We start from the raw sequence: 18,509 nt of genomic DNA on the forward strand, positions 1-18,509 counted from the left end.
TCTTCTCAGGCCCCATGGTTATGCAGCAGCGATGTGCAAGGCTGACCTGGGAATTCTGGAAGCATTTCTTTTGTCCTCTACCAAGAGTGTTCGCTCTTCTGCTCTTTGCCCAACGACCAGCAGGGCCACCTCCATGCCATCTGTGTATCCTGCACACGATGGCACGGGGTAATGTCACAGAATCTGTCCGTTGATGATTTCAGTAGGAGCAAAATATAGCCCAGGTGAATTCCAAAATCCTCCTGTGGTCAAGCTTATGTGGGCCGGGATGCTGAGGTATGGAGGGGAAGGAATGGCTCGCAGCAAGTCTCATGGTTAAGAGTAGAGCCAAACTGGCAGCTGGAACTGCTCTCCTTACCCCTTCATTCCATGTAATCAGCAAGTCCAAGTTTGTCATAAGAGTGTGTGGAAATTTTGGGATGGGTCAAGGAACACCATTGCTTTTGGAGGGTGCCTTGGTGGTTACCGGTTTAAATGTCTTTCATACTAATCTATCTCCATTTCCCAAATATGGAGTCAATTTAATTTTCTTCTTTGTGGATCTGGGAGAGGCCTTTTGAATTGCATGGAATTTGAGTAGCAGACTTCAGTAATTGTTCTTTGCTTTAGTTTTGATTAGCACATTTTAATTATATGCAATAGTAGGTTATATTTTGAGGCATTTTAACACATGTGTAAACCCCTGTTCCAGGAGAATCTGATGCCCTCTTCTGGCCCCTCAGTCACTGAACTCACAGCTGAGAAACCTGGGACTATGTTCTCAGCCTATGAGAGCTGATGTTTGCAGGTCGGGAGAAGTCAGTACATATCCCCCAGGATCACACAAGCAAGGTGTGAGTTTACAATAGCGGAGGGACAGTTGGATTTTTTTTTCTGTGTTGTCAGAGACATGTGTTTTAACTGTTTTAAGGAGATTGCAAAAATCACCAGAAACTTGTGATTTTGTCCTTACTAAAAAAGAAAGTGTACTCTATGTATTTTTTATCGGTCTAAACTAGGTAAACCAAACCAAGCCTTAAATTTAGGGACTAAAAAGATGGCTTAATGGCTAATAGCACTGGCTGCACTTTCAAAGGACCCAGGTTCATTTCCCAGCACATACATGACAGCTTACAACTATCTTTAACCTTAATTCAAGGAGATCTAACACTCTCTTGTGATCCACAAGGTCAATAGGCACACACATGCACAGATATATGCATGCAAAACACGCACATATATTTTTATATAAAAATATAATAGTAATACCAACAACAATGGTACATTTATCCTTGTAAAAAGTTTAATGCAGTCACTTATTTTTTATTTGTTGGCTTGAGACAAGATCTCACTGTGTAGCCCTTGTTGGCCAGAAACTCACTGTCTAGATCAGACAGGCTTCAAGTTCACAAAGATGTTCCTGCCTCAGCCTCTGAGAGGCCTAAGATAAAGGTGTGTGCCACCATACCCACCCAGCCTGTGATATCCTTTTAACATTTATTCTACTTTTTTTATTCTACTTTTATTCTTCTGTTTTGCCTTCATTTTATGTGACCAGGCTGGCCTTGAACTCACTGCGTTCTGCCTGCCTCCACCTCCCAAGTGCTGGGATGTGGATGTACCACCACAGGCCAGTGATATTTTAAATCTAAGATCATTGGACTCCAGATGTAGAACCTACAGACAGAGAGAAAGATGTGATGGTGAGGAGGTATGGTGTCTTAGTCAGGGTCTCTATTCCTGCACAAACATCATGACCAAAAAGCAAATTGGGGAGGAAAGGGTTTATTCAGCTTACACTTCCATATCACTGTTCATCACCAGAGGAAATCAGGACTGGAACTCAAGCAGGTCAGGAAGCAGGAGCTGATGCAGAGGCCATGGAGGGATGTCACTTACTGGCTTGCTTCCCATGACTTGCTCAGTCTGCTTTCTTATAGAACCCAGGTCTACCAGCCCAGGGATGGCAACACCCACAATGGTCTTGGCCCTTCCTCCTTGATCACTAGTTGAGAAAATGCCTTACAGCTGGATTTCATGAAGGCATTTCCCCAACTGAGGCTCCTTTCTCTATGATTGACTCCAGCTTGTGTCAAGTTGACACAAAACCAGCCAGTACATATGGGCATGAATATGTCATAAGAGTTGGCGGTAAAAGGCTCAGCTCCAAGATTTCCAACTGATGGGGTGTGACCACCCACTTCAGTTTACCTAGAAAGAGATGCTTGGTGGTAAAAGGCAGATGGAGAACATTTAACCAATGTGGTCACCCTGGGAGCACAGATAAAGTTGTTTGGTGACCTATCTCCCAAAGGTTCTTTACTCTAAGAATCAGTCAGGAAATAAGAACTATGTATAACTAAACAGCCTAGGTAAACTGGTCTGGTTGACTACAGACCACTGCCTGGTTATATAGGGTGGTTTGAAGAAATTCTTATATTTTAAGGAGATAAGTCAGCCACTTCTATAAGATGATCCTTCCTGCATAGGAACCTGTTTGCAAACTTCTGGAATCCAAAGTAAGTTTAGTTCTAGGACAATCCTTGGGCACCTTTAGGAGCTGATTATAAATGCCTAAAGGTGTAGGCTAGAGTCCACTGGGTTCGTTTCCTGCATTTAGTTACCTTGTGAGCCAAGTGCAGAGCTAAATCATTAGGGCTTGTCAGCAAAAGCAGTCCCTAAGTGCCTGTCATGCTAAGTGGTGGCTTCTTTGTTCCAAACATCACCAGAACATTAATATGCATATTTTTATCCTTCAAAGTGCCATCCACTTCTGCCCACGTTACTATTATTATTTTATTTTTTATTTTCTGAAGACACCGCTAAAGCAGAAGTCGCCTACTCTTACCTACATCTTTTGGCCATCACACTGAGGAGTTCAATGTCTTAATTGAGCATGACAAACACTGGACAACCAGTCTTCCTGACTAACAACTCAATAGCAACCCCACTCCTTTAAGAGCCATTCGGTAAATTGTCACTAACCATCTCCCATATGGGTCCTCAAACTCTCAATTTCTCTGCTTTCCAGGTACTGCCTGGGTTTATTAGCCTGCACCATCCCTCTGGGCACAACCCCCCAATTTCCCTTCTGTAACACTGAACTGCATCTCTCACTGATGTCACTACACTTACTCCATTTTCTCTCTTATTACTCCCAAATAGTCCCTTTGCTCTGAACCCACCAAGAAGCCACAGCATCCTTCTGTTCATATTCTGTCCCCTTGTAGCCTTCAAGACTTAACACCAATCCATTTTCCCCATGACTGGCCCACACTCATCTGTTCCACAGAGATTTGTTTGGGCTTCACTCTGCATTTGATTTTGGGCTAACTAGTGATTTGGACTGCGGAATTATCTCTTTAGAATAAGTCTTTTGAGGAAAGGAGTCTTGTTTTAATCTTCCACTGTGGCCTGGAGTCTGGAGTAGGCTACCTGCTGCTATAGAGAACTTCCCCTTCAGCAAAATGACTGATTGGAACATAGCTGTTTGCAGAGGAGTCAAGGATTGAACCTGCTGCTGTCCAGGGAGAAGAGGGCAGCCGAGTGAGTCTGTACAAGGGTTGGTCTGAGGTGGTATCATGGTTGGCTGAGAACCATGTCATAGGAAGTATATAAGGAAGAAGCCAGGAATAAGAGATGAGTCTTTGCTCAGAAAAGCCACCAGAAATGTGGAAATCCTGTACTGTACCTGTATCAATATACTGAGATGTCAAGATTCAAAATGGGCTCAAACTTTACAGTTGGCCCTTAGAAGCCCTCCTTCTACAAGCCATATCTATTCTGGTTCCATGAAAATAAAGACCATTGGGTAGAATATCAAGGCTCCACATGAGTGTCTTTAATAATTTATTGTTAATAAAAGTACTATAACTCATTGCCATGAATACATAACTGGAGTAGAAATGCTAACGTGAAAGCTCCAGTATCCATGATGAGTTGGGTTTAGTGACCTATTCCAACATGCCAAGTAAACTCTCAAGTGATGGTCAAAATAAAGAGGGGGAAGGAATTTATTCAACACACTGGGAAGAGGAACAGACCAATGAGTCTAGGGACTCCCAAATTAGTCTTCAAGTCACTGACATAAGATCTAGGTTGACCAGCTCAAGAAAGACAGAAGGACAGGTGTATTCATAAATGACCAGTCCCCACTTAGGTGTGGTCTGATCATAGATTCAGTTCTGGCTCTTTGAGATGCTCTGAAGAAGTCCTTGTTTCTTGAAGGAATAAGTCTAGTTTTCAAGAGATATGATGGTCTGTTATATCCTAGATAATTCCTTTGGGGTAAGAGGGTGGTCAGTCCTATGAAGTCCTTTTGTCTATCAGTCCTTGAGTCAAAGGTAACTGGGACAGTGACTTGCGATAGTGACTTGCCTCTGTGCTCCAACCTTGAAAGATGAGACAGGTCTGGCAGACACTTTCCAAGTGGCTAATGAGCATGTATGTCTGTACAGACTCAGGCAGGAGACTGTCCCAAGGTAAAGGCTACAGATCTACCACAGAGGCAGCAATGTCACACTTTCATCTTGCAATCAGCTTCTGTGTAGGCAATGATAAGGACTCAGTGGTTTTCTTTTTTCTTTTTTTTTTTTTTTTAACAAAACAGCATTGAGTGTCCCTTATGACTGTGGTTTTGTTGGTTACTCTCAAAGGGAGAGTTTCCTATCAAACAAAGAAGTAGTTATTAAGGAAAGGAAAGTGAAATAGTACCCCGTCTTTCTGACAGGTTTAGAATTTTATACCCTTGAACTCCCAAAGGAAAATGTAAGCCTTTCAATCCTTTAGAAAGAATACTAGATCTTTATGACCCCCGAATTGCTGGGCCACCTAAGAAATTATGTTCTGGGTTGGATATAATGGCAGTTTTATTGCTGGATAACCGGGATTTACTCTCAGGTACACAACACAGAGAGCTATGAAGGAGACTCAACAACTGAGGTGTTCATACTCACGTGTGTGTGTGTGTGTGTGTGTGTGTGTGTATACCTTTGAAGTTAAAATTCCTTTGGTCTTACCCCTTTCTTTTCTTTTCACTTTTTTAAAGAGTTATTTATCTCTTTTATGTATATGAGAACACTATAGTTGTCTTCAGATACATCAGAAGAGAACATCAGATCCCATTACAGATGATTGTGAGGCACCATGTGGTTATGGAGAATTGAACTCAGGACCAGTACTTTTCACTGCTGAGCCATCTCTCCAGCTCGGTCTTCCCCCTCTCTGCTTCTTAGTTCCATACACCTTTTCCTAGTTGGTTTTCTGAGAGAGCAAAGTATAAATACCCAATTTTAGTGTAAATTCAGCATACAGTCAAAACGGGCATGAGCAGTAGAAAGACTGGAGAAACTGTAATAATGGGCTCAGCAGCCATAGCTGTTTGAAGACCAGCAAATGGGCAGCATCAATATCTTCTCTCTCGGAGCAGACTAACAACCGCTAGTTCCCAGAACTGAATTATGCTCCATGCCATCCATTAACCAAGCCCTAAAGTTTTAGTCTTTAAAAATTCTATTGTCATTGGGTCTTAGGGACCCACTGAATAGATGGTGGATTTGTATGGTACTGCGTCATTTACCTCTGGGTGTAGAACTCTTTGTGGTTGGTATGAGTTTCTCGACACTATGAACTTGTCCTTCTATTGACGGATCTGAATGGAGACTATTTGCTCAGTGTCTTTCTGCACAGTGTCATACCTTCAGTGTCTCCCAACCATAAAACTGAAATGATGGTAATATTTATTTTTTAAAAAGGTTTATTTTTACTTATGCATGTGTGCATATGTCTGTGTGCTATACTTGTACAGGTGGCCACAGAGGCCAAAGGAGGTCATGAGATCCCCTGGAAACTGGTGACATAAGTGGTCTGAGGTGGAGACTGGGAGTCAAAATCAGGTCCTCTGAAAAAGTAGCAATCTTAAATAATACCCATCTCTCTACCCCCTCATTTCATTTTCTCACCTGCTTTACAAGAGAAATAATAGAAGCCTGTATATGAACAGCAGAGTTCCATAAAACCAGCATCTCCAGAAAAGATGTTGCTAACAGCACTGGGACATACTGAAGGTCATCTTATCTCTCAGGCTCATCGCTGTAGATACCTCTTCAAGCTCAGCAGCAGAAGCCCAGGCACTATGATCTCTCTACTGGCCCATGGTGGAGACGCCAAGTAACTTGCTTGCTTTCCTCTCTTTCTTTTTTCTTTTTTTCTTTTCTTTCTTTCTTTTTTTTTTTTTTTTACGAATTGTGACAAGCAGTGTGTCATCTTTTTTTTAAACGACTTTATTTTACAAAACAAAGATAAATGTACAGATTTTAAACATTTTTTGCTTAAAATTATACATTTTTGTCAGTACTGTTTTTTCAGACATTAAAATAATTTTTACATAAAACCATGTGAATATATTTTTTAGTCAGTACTTGATTTTTTTCAAGGGCTTGACAGTATGCATTGAAAACCTAATAGTTACAATAAGCGTAAAGTACATGCAAAACAAAACGCAACATGGAAATAGTCAAAGTCTTCGTGTTTTGTAAATATATATATATTTTTTTTGTTTTCTTTATTTCTTAGACTTCATACAGTCTGTGAGTTGTTTCTGGGGGAGTGCAAGCCTCTGGGGTTAGCATCCCACTATCAGTGACTGCATATTATGTCTGTTCTTTTGTGACTGGGTTATCTCACTCAGGATGATATTCTCTAGATGCAGCCATTTTCTTAAGAATTTGGTTAAGTCATTGTTTCTGGTGGCTGAGTAGTATTCCATTGTGTATATGTACCACAATTTTTGAATCCATTCATCTTCTGAAGGATATCTGGGTTCCTTCCAGCTTCTGGCTATTATAAATAGAGCCGCTATGAACATTGTGGTGCATATATCTTTGTTGTGTATTAAAGTGTCTCTGGGGTATATGCCCAGAAGTGGAATAGCTGGGTCTTCAGGTAGTACTATATCCAATTTTCTGAGGTATCGCCAGACAGATTTCCAGAGTGGTTGTATTATCTTGCAACCCCACCAACAGTGGAGAAGTGTTCCTCTTTCTCCACAGCCTCGCCAGCATCTGCTGTCATCTGAGTTTTGGATCTTGGCCAATCTGACTGGTGTGAGGTGGACTTTTCTTTCTTTCTTTCTCTTTCATCCTTCCTTTCTTCCTCCCTTCATTTCTTTTTCTTTCTATTTTTTAGATAAATGAAGATATCCAAATAATTACTCCCTTCTATATTGTCTTTTTCTGTTTCTGTTTCTGGTATATTCTGTAATCCTTGTTTGTCTCTTGGTACTTTCAATTTCTATGTTGAGCTTTAGTTCAGGGTCAGTTTCTGGTGTGTGTGTGTGTGTGTGTGTGTGTGTGTGTTCCAGTTTGATGGGCTCTGGCTAAGTGGATGATGAATGCCATCATAGAAGAACAAGGTATGCACAAACCACCGTGCTTGCATCTCAAATAAGTTAGGGCAATTATAACGGCAAGTGGGTTTTTGGGTTGAGAACCAAGCATCTTGTTAACTGCTTTCCAGACTTTCTGTCTTGTAGATCTTACTTTAGTGTGCAAGACAGCTTCTCATGAACTACTTTGTAGATGACAGATTGCAGGCTAGAGGCATATGACCTATGACAGCAGCGTTCAGGACTAGAGCTCAAGTCTCTCCGCCAGTGTCATTCAGAGGAGTTCGCTCTGAGATGGCGTTTCCTAGGTTTGTGACTCAACGAAACTTCTTTGGGTTGCAGGACATAGTGGAATCCCATACTTGGGAGTCTGAAGGAGAAGTTTCATGTGTTAAGGGCTAGTCTGAGTCAGAGAACACAACCCTGTCCGATAACAACAGCAACAACAACAATGACAAAAGAATAGTTAGTGAAGAGACAGTTCATTGGTTAGAGCTCTTGTTAGTCTTGTTAGTCTTGTACAGGACTCAGGTTCAGTTTCCACTTCTAAGTCCAGTTCCAGGGGAGCCACACTTTTCTGAGCTCCACTAGAACCAGTCACGTGTGTGGTGCACATACGGACATGCAGGCAAAACGTCAAATAAAACACACATACTCATAATATAATGTAAATTATCTGTTGTCTGCCTGAAGTCTTAAATTTTGTTTCATCTGTTTGGTTTTTCAGGAGTTCCTCACGTCCTGATTGAAGCACCTGAAGTAGCTTATCTGCCAGCTCTATCTCGCTGCCTGTGTGCAGACCCCGTGAGTCACTGCGTGCCTCAGCTGGCGTGTGGACTGACTGCGCCTCTCTGTCATAATCCCACCACATATCTATCTATGGAACACAACAGACGCTAATCTCTACAAAGGCAAGTGGCTTCCCTTTCCGGTGATTTTATCCCTCCTGCTTAGAACGTATTGCCTAACACAGAGCCCAACCCAGAATTACTTAACACTTACTGACCACCATCTCAGACCAACTAGACATCACAATAACGTACACAGCAGATAAAATCTTACCCTCATTTTATATAGGAAGAGACTGAGACCTGTAAAGTTCTAGCTAGCTATTCAAGTACCAGCAAAACCAGGGCTTACCTCCAGGTTATCCTCAACTGGATATATATATATTATTCCTAACCTTTTCTTTTAAAAAAATCATTTATTATATATAACTGCACTGTAACTGTCTTCAGACACACCAGAAGAGGGCATCATATCTCATTACATATGGCTGTGAGCCACCATTTAGTTGGTAGGATTTGAATTCAAGACCTCTGGAAGAGCAGTCAGTGATCTTAACCGCTGAGCCATCTCTCCAGCCCCTATGGGTGACTTTAAAAAAAAGAAAAAAACCTACTAGATATTTTTCTTTCAGCATTAAAAATGGGAAGCTGAGAGATGACATTTTCTGAGCAACACTTTTTGTGTCTCCTTTGTGGACCTTTGGAAGAAGGGAGCCATTTAGATAAAGCAACAGTTTAAATTTCTTCGGGGGGGGGGGGGGAACGCTTAGAAAGGAAAAGACACAAAAAGTACCTGGGTGTTAAAATGTATTTTACTCAGTGAATGCACATGAAAAGCTATCAATTTTATGATATAACTCCTATGTGCATCTGGCTGATCTAGAAATCCTAAGTATAAAGCAAGCATCCCAGAGGCTTGAAATTCGTCATATATGGACGTAGTTGTCTGGGAGAGGCAAACCCCAAGTTACTTGCTTCCCTGAGCACCAACTAACGAAAAATAGCACAGTCTCTGCCGTCGGACTCTAGTTGTACTTAGACCGTGTTTTAAATTCCTCTGTTGAATGAAGGCTGGACACAGGCATTAAAGGTAAGAATATGAAGGATTACAGACTTGGTCAGGAAGAATATAGAGCTAAGAGAATGACCTTGAAAAGGGGGTGTTAAGAGGTTTTAGCGGTAAAGACCCCTCACCTCAAACCAGACAATGTGGATTTGATCCCTGGAACCTACAAGGGAGAAAGGGGGAGAGAGCTTAACTCCTCCAGTGTCCTCTGACCTCTACCATGGCACCCAACTACGAGTGCACACTAGAACACACACACACACACACAAACACACACACAAAGCCAAATAAATGTTTTCCTTTTAAAGAAACCATTCGGCAGAATACATTGATCTAAAAACATAAAGAGCTAAGCTGTGTTTTCACAGTCAGCCAGCAGAGGGATCCATGTGCCTGGACGTTGGTGACTGACCTACTTAGAGGCCTCACTGCAGTAGCAGGCCTGGAACGTGACAAAGGCTCTGCAGATCGGTACCAATAAACCCAACATACAACATGTACATTTCTCAAGCGATGACGACTTCACACTGCTCAGATACTCCACTGTGTGCGCTGCTCTTCTCAAATCTCACTGGCCCCTTTAACTTCAGTGACAGCCAATTACTTACCTTAGATGTTAAAGTTTCCAGGAAGACTAGTGGATGGTTTCAGATTAGGTGGGTGCTGAAGAAACAAATGCCTTGTTTATTTGCTGGCTTGTTTGTTTATTTATTTATTTACTTACTTTTGGCTTTTTGAAGATAGGGTTACTCTGTGTAACAGCCCTGGCTGTCCTGGAACTCACTTTGTAAACAAGGCTGGCCCCAAACTTACTATTTATCTGTCTGCCTATTTATTTATTTATCCATAAGACACTGCTATATAGCACAGGTGGTCTTGAGCTACAGAATTCAGGCTGGCCTCCCAACTGACAGTCTGGGACTATAGGCGTATACCATCATCCCCAACTGAAACGTATTCTTTTATTTTAACCCACTTAACAATCCAAGGACAACTTTCTAGATATCCTTAGATGTTATTACTAAGTCATGCGAGAGTACCACAGCCATTATACAAGAGATGCTTCTTCCTTAGACTATAGAAGAGTAACCGAGAATTTCGAATGTCCCCACAGTGACGGAGGATACTGCAACTCCATAGCGCAGATAAAAAATAAAAACAAAACCAAAAACCAGTCTCGGGAAACCCATCTGGACTTCCGTGCTTCCCGGGTTATCTGAGAAAGCCGTGATCCATTATGAAAAGATATAGCTTGGCCACCTTAGCTGCATTTGTCTTTATTTTCCTCTCTTTTCCTTCAGGTTGTCCTGCTGAGCCCTGCGGAGCCCAGGGACCACTGCTACCATGACGACTGCCATCCTGGAGCGCCTGAGCACCCTGTCTGTGAGTGGGCAGCAGCTGCGCCGTCTGCCCAAGATTCTGGAAGAAGGGCTTCCCAAGATGCCATGCACAGTCCCAGAAACCGACGTGCCCCAGCTTTTTAGGGAGCCGTACATCCACGCGGGATACCGGCCCACAGGGCACGAGTGGCGTTACTACTTCTTCAGCCTCTTTCAGAAGCACAACGAGGTGGTCAATGTCTGGACCCACTTGCTGGCAGCCCTGGCGGTCCTTTTGCGATTCTGGGCCTTTGTGGAGGCAGGGGCATTGCAGTGGGCCTCTCCCCACACCCTACCCCTGCTCCTCTTTATCCTGTCATCCATTACTTACCTCACCTGCAGCCTCTTGGCCCACCTGCTGCAGTCCAAGTCAGAGCTGTCCCACTACACCTTTTACTTTGTGGACTACGTCGGGGTCAGTGTCTACCAGTATGGCAGCGCCTTGGCTCACTTTTTCTATAGCTCCGACCAGGCCTGGTACGAAAGGTTCTGGCTCTTCTTCCTGCCGGCGGCTGCTTTCTGTGGCTGGCTGTCTTGCGCTGGCTGTTGCTATGCCAAGTATCGCTACCGACGGCCTTATCCGGTTATGCGGAAGATCTGTCAAGTGGTACCAGCAGGGCTGGCCTTCATCCTAGACATCAGTCCCGTGGCACATCGCGTGGCTCTCTGCCACCTGGCTGGTTGCCAGGAGCAGGCGGCCTGGTACCACACCCTCCAGATCCTCTTCTTCCTTGTCAGTGCATACTTCTTCTCATGCCCCGTACCCGAGAAGTACTTTCCCGGTTCCTGTGACATTGTGGGCCATGGGCATCAGATCTTCCACGCCTTCCTTTCCATCTGCACGCTCTCCCAGATGGAGGCCATTCTTCTGGACTACCAGGGACGCCATGAGATCTTCCTGCAGCGCCATGGTCCCTTGTCTGTCTACACTGCCTGTCTCTCCTTTTTCTTTTTAGCTGCCTGCAGTGGGGCTACCGCCTCTCTCCTGAGGCACAAGGTCAAGGACAGACTGATTAAGAAAGATTCCTGAGGTCAGCAAACAAGGAAAGGTGTGGGATACTGTAACTGGGAGAAAACTTGACTCAATAACAGAAGTTGACCTTTTATTTTTAAGGCTTGACTTATATATGTATGTATGTTTGTGTGTGTGTGCGTGTGTGTGTGTGTGTGTGTGTGTATACATGTATGTGTATATATATATATATATATATATATATATATATATATATATATATATATATATATATATATATACACATAATGTATTACAAGCTGAGGATGAAGCTCAATTGGCAGAGTGTGCTTATATAGCATGTAGGAAGCCCAGAGTTTGATCCCCAGTGCAACAAAAGCCAGAATAGTAGCACTCAAGGAGGCAGAGGCAGGAGGATCAGAAATTCTAGGTCATCCTCTGACCCATAGTGAGTTCAAGGCTAGCCTCTCATATGCGATATCTTGTCTAAAAAAAAAAAAAAAAAAAAAAAGATTATTGTGTATTTTCAAAGGCATGGTGTGACTATGGAATTTCAGATGCAGGGCATTTGATAGTTTTTAAAAATGGACATGTTCATTTTTCTGTCTGGGTTATGACCTTGTTTGGGAAGAGATCTGGGCTAAGATTCATGAGATTCCCAAACGAAAGAGACCTGCCCTCACCCATGAGCCGTGATCAGAATTCTGGCTGTGGCTTTGAAAGCCGAGTCCTGAAACTGGACAGATAATCAAATTGGACTGCCAAGTAAACTGTGGCTGTTCCCCACCCAAACACAGCAGCCACCCTCAGCTCCTGGACTTGGCATCCATGTAGATTGACCCATGGACTCTGTCTTCTTATCAGGATATTGGATTGTCTAGGGTGGAAAAGTCAGAATCTTCCAGAAGGTTCATTGAAACTCCTGGACAGGATGGACTCTTCGATTTATAAGACTTCTGGTCTCAACCACGGCAGCTCTGGCTCTTCTCTCGAAATAACCAACTAGCTGGCCAATTTGCCTGAGGTGTTACTGGTCTCACGCTTAGAATGCATGGTAATATAGAGTTCTGAAGCTTTTGCACTTCCAGGAAATGCTTGGAGCCATATGAACGTTCAGGAAGCTGATTCTCATGTAATCCAGAAACATCGACACATTTAACAGTGCCAAGAGCTACCAGGAGACCCAGTCAGCAAACATGGATATTGTCTGTTTGCTATCCATGGGGCCCTTCTAGTTTATATCCATGGACTGCAGTGTTAACTGCAAGCTATTTAGGGGGTGTCTTGCAAGTCAGTAGACTGATTATATGAAGGTTTGAACAGACTCTTTTTAAAGCATGGCTCTAAAGTTCTTGGAGGGAGCTGGATCCTAAGATCCAAGGTTCAAATTTCTGTTAGATGTTGTCCCATGAAGGACCGACACAGCTACCCCAGTTCAGGCTCCTCAGGCAGGCAGTTCCACCTCAGATTTGAGAAGAAATCTTAATATGGGTCCTAGGACGGGTATATGTGTGCTCACTGTCATTGGCTGCTGAAGGTCTGTTGAGTAAGAACAAGGTACCTAATGGCCTGGTGGCAGTGTTTGTGACATTGCTGCCAGCAGCTGCCGTGAGGGTAGTGGTGCTTGCAGCTGATATGATCTGGCCACACAGCTCTCCCCGAGGACTGTCTTCTGCATGAATCCAGTGAAGGAGGCTGTGGTTGAGGAAGGGCTGAGATGCCCTCCGCTCACAGGCTGTGTTTCCTATCAGTATAAGGTCCCTGTGTACTAAACAGGGACACCATAGGTCTCAACTCCTGTTTAATGGACCTCCTTGACTCTTAGGTCACTTGCTCGTCCTAAAACCTTTGTTTTCTATTCTTTCTGTGTGTGTGTGTGTGTGTGTGTGTGTGTGTGTGTGTGTGTGTGTGTGTGAGAGAGAGAGAGAGAGAGAGAGAGAGAGAGAGAGAGAGAATTTATGAATTTTGTGCCTTATACATGGGGATGTCTAAATTCTTTAATATGGAATTTTCTGTTTTGTGTTCCTGGGACAAGAAAAAAAAAAAAAAAAAAAGGAACTCCAAAAAGCTAGAGTAACCTGTGTTTGGGAGAGGGGTGAACAGAAGTATCCCTTCTGCCTTTAAATCAAGAAAGAATATGTCTCCATTTTTTATTAGATGGGTTTCTTGTTCATTCATGATCAAGATGATAAATGTGTTAGCCAAGTGACCCAAGGCTTCTGCTGTCTAGGCTAAGTTCATGCCAAGAAATGTTAGCAAAACTGAACATGTCTGGCCTTAGCAAAGGCTAGTTGGGGTTTGTATGTGTAAATGCTACAAGTAGAGGGTCTATATAAAATGGGAACCAGAAAGTGTTAGAAATTCCATTGTTATGGATTCGAAGACTGTACTCTTTGTAAAGTTGCTGGGAAAATGAGAGAGGAAAAGGAGGAAGAAGGTGTTCTTATGGTGGTTGTCTGCGAACAAAGATTTTTTTCTTTTTTCTTTTGGTTCTTTCTCATTCTCTCTCTCTCTCTCTCTCTCTCTCTCTCTCTCTCTCTCTCTCTCCTTCTCTCCCTACCCCTCCACACACTCTCTCCTTTCTCTTTTTCAAGATAATATCTCACTGTATAACCCAGGCTAGCCTGGAAATCCTATGTAGACCAGGCTAACTTTGAGCTCAACCTGTCTCTGTCTCCCAACTGGCAGGGTTAGAGGTGTGTGCCACCAACTTGTGGACAGAGTTCTGTGTTTTTCAGTGGTCCTGCAGCCCAGTGTCAAGCTGAACTCTCACAGGTCCATGGCACTGTAAGCGTAAAATGTGAGATACTGACATTCAATTTTTGAGTTTAATTATACAAATATTGCTAACTATTGATTTGGGAATTGATAAGAAAGACAAAAGAAAGTGGTTTCTTGGAGTTGGGACTTGAACCTATGTAGGACATGTTAACAAAGGGTTCCCCCATTGGCATATACCCCATCCCAAGGAACAATGTGTGTATAATAGATATTCGAGGGGCATTGAGGTGGGGTACTGTAATCGTCCCTGAAAATCCCAGTATCTAATCGGAATAATGTAAATGCACTTACAAATGATTCTTAACTCTTCAGACTCTTCATTGTCATTAATATGAGCCCGTTGGTATGGTAAAGAATAGGTTAGTTTAAAAATAACCCAAGAATTATAAAAAGGAGTAGGCATGCCTCTTGATTTTACAGTGGGGTTTGCCACCCTGTAAATTCAGCATAATTTTTAAAAAGATATAAAGAGATAGTTATCTTATTCTCCAAAACTAGAAATTTTGGTTGTTGCCTCTCTTTTAAGGCCTTCAACCCACTAACATAGAAATGCCACTGATAAAATTAAACTATCAGTCACACTTTCTCATGAATAAAATTCTTGAGAGTTGATATAAGGCTGTACTTAGTTCAAGAAGAGGGGCCCACAAGATGCATTTGGGGGTGCCTTGTTTCCTCACTTCAGAATCCTGACTTTTGTTTGCCGGCGAAGGTGGTTTCCATTGTTTCTGATTTGAGGCGTTTGGTTTGTCTGAGATGGACCTCACTGTGTATCCCAGGCTGGCCTGGGACTCCGGACTTACTTGTCACAGTCGGCCGAGGAGCCGGGATTACAGGCCGCGCCAACACCACATCAGTTCTAATAGCACTAATTTTAAAGTTCTTAAAGATGTCAGTTACGATGCAACAGTGCAAGCCATGACAGGACTGGAAACCTGAAGCAGAGTGCAGAGCCCTGACAGGAGGGCAGTGCAGCCCTGTTTCTGCCGCCCTCCATATTTGTTCACTACTCTGTAGTTCCACCTGGATCCTGCAGATGGCGATGTTGCCTTACTCAATGTGCTCTTTCGGCGCTTGTTGACAAGGCTTCAACTAGTGGGGAGAACTAGCCAAGGCTAGAACTGTGTTTTGCTTGGCTAAAGAAAGTGTGGGCTTGTTTTCTTGTCTCTATAAACCTACTTACGTGAGTAATCATTTAACAGATTTTGTACATGGATTTTTTTTTTGTCGTGTTAATAATGTGAAGAAAGCTACCTTCTTTGACCCCTTGACAAGAACTGCCTGGACCCAAAGGTCATTCTAAAACTGGGTTCTCTTTACCCCGACGATGGCAGCTGAAAATGAACACTACGTCCATCAAAACTAGGAAGAGGTAACTTTCAAAATTAAGTCTACTGCTAATTTCCCTGCTTGTAGGCGGAAACAAACGACCCTTTGAGGAACTGTGGAGTTGATTTCTCTGTGGATTTCAATATAATTGAATAAATATTCCTAGCTGTGTTACAATCTTATTAAAGATCTTGGCCTTTTGAATTGATGGCTTAGATTACTTTTGAAATATAAGCATTATGAATTACAAAAAGCAATATAGAACTTTCAGGAACAGAACCCTGTTCTTCATGAGGGGGATGTATGTGGGTGTTCCACAAAAGTTCGTGTGTCTGATGTGTTAAGTTTTTTAAAAAAACATCTAACAGAATGAGCTTGTTAGCATATCTAAAGTGGAGGTTTTTGTTGTATCCTGACTCTTATAGGAAGATGGATTATTCATGTTACCTTAAGACTCCAAGAGGACTGACCAAATCAGGTTTTAACACAATGCTTTTCCCTTCATATCCATTTGAGCTTCTGAGTTAAGTACGAGAGACCCAGAGGGTTTCTACTGATGTGGGGCAATGGCTCTCAACTTTTCAAGGTCGCGGCCCTTTTATATACAGTTCCACATGTTGCGGTGATCCCAAACCATGAAATTATCTTTGCTGCTACTTCGTAACTGTAATTTTGCTGTTATGAATTATAGTATTTGTTTTCCCATGGAGATCCCCACTTGACCCCCAAAGAGGCCGTGGCCCACTGATTGAGAACTGCTGATCTAGAGGGGTGTTTCAAGAACTCATCGGAATGTCCAAATAGTTTCCTTCAGAGCCCAGCTCATCAGAAACACCAGCTCCAAACATTTGCAGTCCCTTGCAGTGTGTTCAAAGCCGTCCTGTGCAGCCTGCGGCTTTTCATACTCTCACTGAAACTTCTGGTCCCCAACACCTCCTAAGTGACAGGGGCTGCGCCATTTCTTTTGCTCTTAAAATGAGCTGACTCCACACAGGCGCTCTGGCTACCAGAGAGAGCGCTGTGTGTGCTTCAGAGTCAGCCTGAGTGGGTCACAAAGTCAGAGCCACTGAATTTCTCAAAAACCGAGAAGATGATCTATAGACCCATTTAATAAATGTTTTAGGGGGAAAAGGAAAAACTTGTTCCATCAAATCATTTTCTATCGTAAAATGTACGTTAATGATGCCATGTAAAACTTCCTGGAGGTGGGGGAAGGGACTAAAGATTTCTAAGCAACCGGTTATTTCCATTTTCGAAACTACAAAATCAACAGTGTTCAGTTCCACTTACAGGAATACCAATGGCTCCTTACACCCCCTTCTGATGCTACGCTATGTAAAGTAACCTGATGACGCCAGCTTAGCGAACAAAATCGGTGGTACACTGGCTCTTCTGTTGAGAGAATTGTATGAAATTCCTCCTCAGACTCAGATGCCCAGCGAGGAATGTACTAGAGAGCCTTTTACTGGATCCCAGCCGCTCCAGCCTGTGAAATGCATATGTGAATCCACTGATAGGTATACGGTATACAAAGCAAGGACTGCCAAGTACCAGGCTTTGCTCTAAGCACCAGGGACTCAGTAACAAAGAAAACACACAATCCCCTTAGTTGTGGAGAAACAGAAAAACCAAGTAAACGAAGTATCGGTGCGTTAGACGTAGTCGGTGCCAGGAGAAAAATGGCAATGAAGAGGGGTGGGCTAAAGGGCTGGCACAAGTGTACAGGTTTAGTTTGGTTTATTCTTTGAGCGCGGTGTTTTGCCCATAAGTAAATCTGTGCTTTCCATTTGTATAGGGTCCATGGAAGCTAGAAAAGGGCACTGGAGCTTCTAACTAGAGTTACTGGTGGTTGTGAGCCACCATGTGGGAGCTGACAATTGACCCCAGGTCCACTGCACCAGCCACCATCAGCCCTAGAGAGCTGCGCCATCACGCCAGCCCCTGTTTGGTTTTGATACAGTCTCTCAAGCAGCACAGGTTGGCTTCATACTTGCTACGTAGCTGAGAATGACCTTGAACTTCTGGCCCTGCGACCTACAAGTCCAGAGTGCTGTCGTCATAGACTTGGGCTTCCGAGCAAGGTCTTATGCCACGATTCTGGTCAAATCCAGGGCTTCTTAATTGCTGGGCAAGTGTGTTATCAATTGAATTGCATCCCCAGTCCCAATGACTGTGAAAAGGAGGTGAGGACACTGGATGTGTTTTGTCCAAAGTGCGACAGCTTAGGAAAGAGACTGGCGAGGAGGAAGGTAGATGGTTAGGACGGAGCACATAAGACCTTATAAGGACTTTATTGTAACTTCAGGAAATGGGGGGGAGGTTGTGTGTCTGGGTCACTATTAACCTTTTAAATGACCACTCACTCGTTATGATTCTATTTCCTCCCATTTACTCAAGACCAGGGCATTGTTAAGTTCTTTGATTCATGGGCCTGGCCCAGCAAGCTCTTTACTTCCCGTGGGCACACTTTTGGGGATGGCAGATTGTTCCCAAAGTATTTTTAAACTGCCCAGGATGCCGGGTTCCACTTCCTAGAAAGACTTTGAACATTTCCTCATTCTGTTAACATTTGAATTGTACTCTGCGTAATTTGCTGGGCAGACGTGGAATGACACACAGTCAGCAGAGTCTATAAAGAACTAACAGCTTATATGATACTTGACTGATCCTGGGTTTTTCCTCTCAATTTCTTTCACACACACCCCCAAAACAAGCCTGTTAGTTTCCATTTTTTTTAATTGCCCCTACTTTGCAATAAGGAATTGAGGCATAAATCACATACATTAACACAGGACTACCTGGTTTGGTAACAGAATGTCCCAGAAGCTGG

General features: G+C 43.1%; 1 protein-coding gene across 1 annotated transcript; it reads left to right on the forward strand.

Moving 5' to 3' along the window:
* Positions 1 to 10,561: 10,561 nt before the first annotated feature.
* On the forward strand, positions 10,562 to 11,626 carry PAQR8 (progestin and adipoQ receptor family member 8; the record flags this gene model as incomplete). The annotated part of the gene is made up of 1 exon (XM_080917238.1): positions 10,562 to 11,626. One exon carries the CDS (start codon positions 10,562 to 10,564, stop codon positions 11,624 to 11,626), a length of 1,065 nt encoding a protein of 354 aa, XP_080773364.1.
* Positions 11,627 to 18,509: the final 6,883 nt, after the last annotated feature.

The sequence above is a fragment of the Micromys minutus genome (assembly GCF_963924665.1).
Source record: "Micromys minutus genome assembly, chromosome: 5".
Taxonomy (NCBI): Eukaryota; Metazoa; Chordata; class Mammalia; order Rodentia; family Muridae; genus Micromys; species Micromys minutus.